General features: G+C 50.8%; 1 protein-coding gene across 5 annotated transcripts in view; it reads right to left on the reverse strand.

The window, feature by feature from the left end:
- Positions 1-5,130, reverse strand: part of DDX31 (DEAD-box helicase 31) — a 72,607-nt gene extending 67,477 nt beyond the window's left edge. For 3 of the 5 annotated variants that reach the window (XR_006294991.1, XM_043565794.1, XM_043565793.1), the window contains exon 1: positions 4,944-5,105. Coding sequence is in view for 4 of the 5 variants with exons in the window: in XM_043565794.1 (XP_043421729.1) it covers positions 4,944-5,042 (99 nt within the window). In the remaining variant the exon portion in view is untranslated. Of the gene's footprint in view, positions 1-4,943 lie in introns of all 5 variants that reach the window. The other 2 variants (XM_043565792.1, XM_043565791.1) reach the window with 1 other exon arrangement.
- Positions 5,131-5,574: the final 444 nt, after the last annotated feature.

Here is a 5,574-nt window from a genome sequence, read left to right on the forward strand (position 1 = left end):
AACCTTTTGGGGGCTGAATATTACCAAATGGGAGTCTCCGTTAAGGGAAGAGAGAACCCACCTTGTGGAGTGTGCCCGCTAGATCAATCCGTTTCCCTGGATGTCCATCTACACAACAAGAACAGGGGAGGGGAGCGCATCCTCTCTCCACCAACAAAGCCTGTTGGTGACTCCACATGGGAGGCTGCATCCCAGCTCATGCCCAGGAAGCGGAAACCTTCATTACCGCTCTACCCCAGAGTGCTTGGATCGCTGTCACTCTCTCCCCTCACGCTGCTCCCCCAGATTCAGATGGCTTGGAGACGATTCCTACTCGCCGTTTCCATTCCAAATGAGAATTCTACTCCATCCATCACTTCTACCACAATTATTTCCAATTCTCTTTGCCTTTCAATTCCCCATCTGATAGTCGGTCGCAGGCTACAACGCTCGATATTTTTTTTTGCCTGTTGCTTCTCATTTCCATAACACGAATCTGGCTACCTGCACCATGTCCAAACTTCTCCTAAGAGAAGAAGCATCCAGTTTTCTTTGGAAAAAAATTTGTTTCCTTTCTGCCTTCTCTTCCAATTTACGCACGAATACAAAAACATCCCGTGAGTAGCTAGTGCTTATTATCCTGGTGTTTTCATTTCTCTTGGAATGTCATTCTCCCCTTAGCTCGAAATGATGAATTCCATTTACACATCAGCTTGCTTTAGCCATGACTGTCAGCTTCAGGCTAACCTACCAATAACAGTAGTTGTCTGTTCCTGGCACCACAGGACTCCTATACCCAAATAATTCAATAAATACAACTTCAAGTATTTAATATTAATAAAGTTAAGTATTACTAATTAAGTTAAAAATAATCTTCATTTTACAAATTTATTTTTACAAAGTTCCAAGCTCATGAATGTTCAGAGTAAAGAAACAGATGAAGTCAAGTTCTGGGTCTGCTGAATCATCTGCAAGGCACAATGAAATGTGCAGACTTTCCCTGATTTATGGAACTAGGGACTCTCAGAGCATAAAAAGGCCTGAAGGCCACTCCCACCGTGAACAGACTTTCTACCACCGTCCCCCAGACAGATGGCCTTGCAGTAGGCTTTGCCTCCACACCTCCTCTTACTGCTCTCCATCCACCGAGGCAGACCGAATTCTAGGGGTTAGGAAGCAGCTTCTGACATTCAGACAAGAGCCGCCTCCTTGATCATCTCTCTACTCGTCTGAGGTTTGCTTTCTGCAGCAACACAAAACAAGCTTATTTCCTCTGGGACATAACATTCCTTCACACATCGTGTAAATCTTTTACTTTCTTCTTTGGAATAAATATTCCAAACAGGACGTGAACTTTCGATCCTTTATCATCCCAGTCACCTGTTATGCTCAGGTCAACTTTTCTTTAAAAGCAACTATTCAGAGGGGCGCCTGGGTGGCTCCGTCGGTGAAGTGTCCGACTTCGGCTCAGGTCATGATCTCGCGGTCCGTGAGTCCGAGCCCCGCGTCGGGCTCTGGGCTGACAGCTCAGAGCCTGGAGCCTGTTTCAGATTCTGTGTCTCCCTCTCTCTCTCTCTGACCCTCCCCCGTTCATGCTCTGTCTCAAAATAAATAAACGTTAAAGAAAAAAATTTTAAAAATAAAAGTATTCAGAATCAAGCACGGTATTTCACAGGGCTTCCACTGCTCTTAGGCTAAAATTAAAAAACCTGTAACATGATCTACAAAGCCCTCTAGAAGCTGGCCTCTGCCCATCTCACCAGTCTCAGCTGTCCTGATCTTCCTTAATTCCTAGAAGGCACCATGTTCCTTCCTCCCTCAGGGCCTTTGCACATGCTATTCCCATACCCCTGTCTCCAACCCTCACTTTGGCTGGTTAACACATACTCATCCTTCAGATTGAGGCTTACTGGGTCCTCAGAAGAACCTTTCCTGACCTCTTCTCTCCACGTAGTCAAGCCAGGGTTCCTACTCTTGGCTCTCCTGGCACCCTCATTCTTCTCTATAGCACTCGATACAATAACAAGCATAAAATGTAATTTGTTATGCGGTGTCCGTCTTCCCGTCAAACCACAAACTCTATAAGGAAACGGACAAGTCTGCCCAGTAGAGCATTGAATCCCCTGTATGAACTCATGTCTGCACAAAGTAAGTGCTCAATAAATACTTACAAGATGAACAACACCCAATAGAATTATCCCTCTCCATAAGCCGGACACCATTCCCCTACTTGTTAGCTTTTCTGCCCCACATCCACAACACGTTCATTTAAAACACCCTACTACATAGTGGCTATCAAGTAGCTTGATTCTGAACACAAGGCTGGACAATTAGCCAAGCCCTTGAAGAACTCACAGATTAGTGGAAGAGATCAACGTATAAAACCACAAACTCAAATCTGTATTTGTACTCAGAAAAAATATATACACAAAGGCTCGTGAAAGCACACAATAAGATTCCCACGGCCCGCGGCAAGGGGAAAGGAGGCCAGGAGACAGACATGCTTCAGGAGGTGGCATCTGAGCAAAGAACATACCTGAATCTACTGAAACATCAGCTCTACAACATTAAGCAAATCACCTTCCTCTGAGTCTCTGGTCCTGCACCTGTAAACCGAGGGGCGTTCTGGTGGATGACCTTTAGGAGCCCGCCTAGGCCTAAAAGCCTAAATGCTACACCTCTGACATTAATAAATACACTATAGCTCAGGCAGGACGCTAAGTACTTAGGTGGATTATCTAATGTATCAATACAGGTACTGCTATCATCCCATTTTAAGATGAGATCACTGAGGCAGCAATATGAGGCGATTTGTCCCAGGGTCACCAAGCGATACAGGCTTTGCTCAGGCACTGATTCCACAGCCAGGATTCCTGAGGGTTGGGCTATAATACCATTTTTTAATTCCAGCTTGGTTAGAAAACATCGTATACAGCTTGGTCCCTCTTTTGAGTTGTTTTCTAGAAGGATATACACCAAAATGTTAACCAGAGTTATATCGGAGTATGGCGATTATGGATTTTTTTTTTCTTTAACATACTTCCCAAACTTCCTACAATAAATTTGTATTAATTGAGTCATCAAAACACATTTTTAGAAAGAAAACATTCTACGTAGTGTTATAAACAGCGTAACTTACGTTGTTGAGGCCTTTCCAAGTTCAGAATATTAGCTACTCATCCCAAATTCAGGCCACTGGCAAATTTGATCAACGTATCTATAATTCTCATTCAAGACATAAAAAATGTGGACGCAGACAAGGGCACCACAGACCCTTGTCATGACCTTATTAACACATATCCTTTGACACAGTGGTTCAGGCAATCATAAAACCAGACACCCTATTTTTATTTATTCAACTCACTCAACAAAGGTTGGGGATTTTGGGGGCGCTTGGGGGACTCAGTCGGTTGAGCATCCGACTTCAGCTCAGGTCATGATCTCACACCGCGTCAGGCTCTGTGCTGACAGCTCGGGGCCTGGAGCTGGCTTCGGATTCCGGGTCTCCCTCTCTCTCTCTCTGCCCCTCCCCCACTTGCACTCTGTCTCTCAAAAGTAAACAAACGTTAAAAAAAAAAAAGTCTGGGAATTTTTTTTTTTTTTTCAGATTTTATTTTTAAGTCGTCTCTACACCCAATGTGGGGTTCGAATTTACAACCCCAAGATCAAGGGTCACACACTCCACCGACTGAGCCAGCCAGGCGCTCAACAGTTTGAACAGTGCTTCCCACTTGTCACTAGGCTCCTGTATGGCACAAGCCTCCCACTGGCCTCTGGATGTAGCGACTCCATTACTCAAAATGGTGCCAATACGACTTTACCTATCGTTGGCATTTATCGAGTGCTTTCGTGGGCAAGAAAATACATAGGATCCTTACGTATATGATTCCATTTACTCCTCATAAATAACTTCATACGAGGTAGAAACTACCGTTCCCATTTTACGGGTAGGAAAAGTGAGGATCGGACCTCCCTGCAAGGTTACAACATCAGCCTGCTGCAAAGCTGGCTTCTAATCTCAGGTCTGTCCTACCCAGACCCCAGGGTCCCAGGGGCTCTTCGGTATTTCCCCTTCCTCCTCCCAGAAAAGTGGCTACCCCACTGGCTAGCTGAAAACTCCAATTCCCAAACCTCTAAATCCTAAAGCTTGATTATCACGGAAAAATCACCAAAGAGAAACCCTAATACCAACTCGAGGAATTTCAGCTTCAACGCGTTGGATGAACTGACCTTCAGCAACCAATCCGTCAACGGAATCACCTGTTGCTTTTTGGAGAAAACACACACCTTCCTTGGCCCAAGGTCCTGTAACTTACGCCTCTACAAGGGGCTTTCTGCCCTGCAGCCCGCCTCTTTTCCAGGAGAGAAGTCAACCGTCCCAGAAACCAGTTTCCAGCTCTGGCTTGGTTTAAATTGAAGGCACCGTTCCCCTCCCTAGTGAGCGGAGTATACTGATGCTCCGTTATTCTCTCTCCCCACTGCCCGTGGAGGAGAATCTAGGCCACTTTTGCAAGTTCATGAAGAAAAGCTCTAGTCTCCGGTCCTCGTTCCTGCAACAAACGACCCCTGGTTGAGGCAACGGTGGCTGAGACAAGTTACAAAGAGGCGAGGCCGGCAAGAGGCCGGGCGGGCACTCGCCCCGGTGTCAGGTCCTAACTTGGGGTGGGGGTGGGGGGACGACGGGATCCGCCGCTCACCCCTGCCACCCGCAGCCCGAGAGCCGGCGGACGTCCCTCCACGCCCGCGCCGCTCCCTCCTGGGACATCCCCGCGGGGTGATGTTCCGGTCCCAGACACGTGGCCCTCTGCGACTCCTCCAGAATCTGCCAGATAACCCGCTTCCCAACCACCGCCCCGGACTCCGGCGGCAGTTCCAAACCCTACCCAGCGGCGAGGCGGCCGCTCGCGAGGTGCGGCGGGCCGGGCCTCAGGTGCGGACGGCTCCGAAGCCGGGGCAGAACTCACCCGCCTCGCCTGGGCCCGGCGGGGTCCCGAGAGCGTCTCGGGGGCGGCGGCGGCCGGGGACTCGGCAGCGCGGAGGAGCAGCCCGCCGGCGGCGGCCATGGCGCGCGGCGAGGCGCGGGCACGGGCGGGCGCGGCGGGACCGGGAGGACCGGGCTCGGCCCGGGCCCACGTGGGCGGCGCGCGAGGACCCCGCGCAGCTGCCCCGCCGGCTCCTGCGGCCGCGGCCCTTCCGGGTGCCGAGGCGTCCGCGAGCGTACGGGCCGCGGCGGCCGCTGCGCGGGGAGTCCCTCGCGGCTCGGCCCGTGGCGGGCGATGCCACCGAACACTCTGGCGTTCGCGCTTGTGAAGTTCTTTGAGCGTCTCTGAGAGACCGGAGGCCGTGTGCCATCTCGCCAACGTTTCCTTCGTTTGCCGCCGCGCCGCCGCTCCCTCAGCACTTCAGTGGCGCGGGAGGCCTCTGCAGGGGCCTGGGGCCCGGCTGCCCTCGAGGCTCCCTGCCCTTCGGCCACTGCGGCCGAGTCAGGGCGCTTCTCGGTCCGGCCCGCCGAGGAGGCGCGCTTTCCAGACAGGCAGCGCCTTGGCCACCTGGCAGGGCTGGGTCGCCTAGCAACGGCGGGGTCCTTCCTGGCTC

Source organism: Prionailurus bengalensis, chromosome D4 (assembly GCF_016509475.1).
Source record: "Prionailurus bengalensis isolate Pbe53 chromosome D4, Fcat_Pben_1.1_paternal_pri, whole genome shotgun sequence".
NCBI lineage: Eukaryota > Metazoa > Chordata > Mammalia > Carnivora > Felidae > Prionailurus > Prionailurus bengalensis.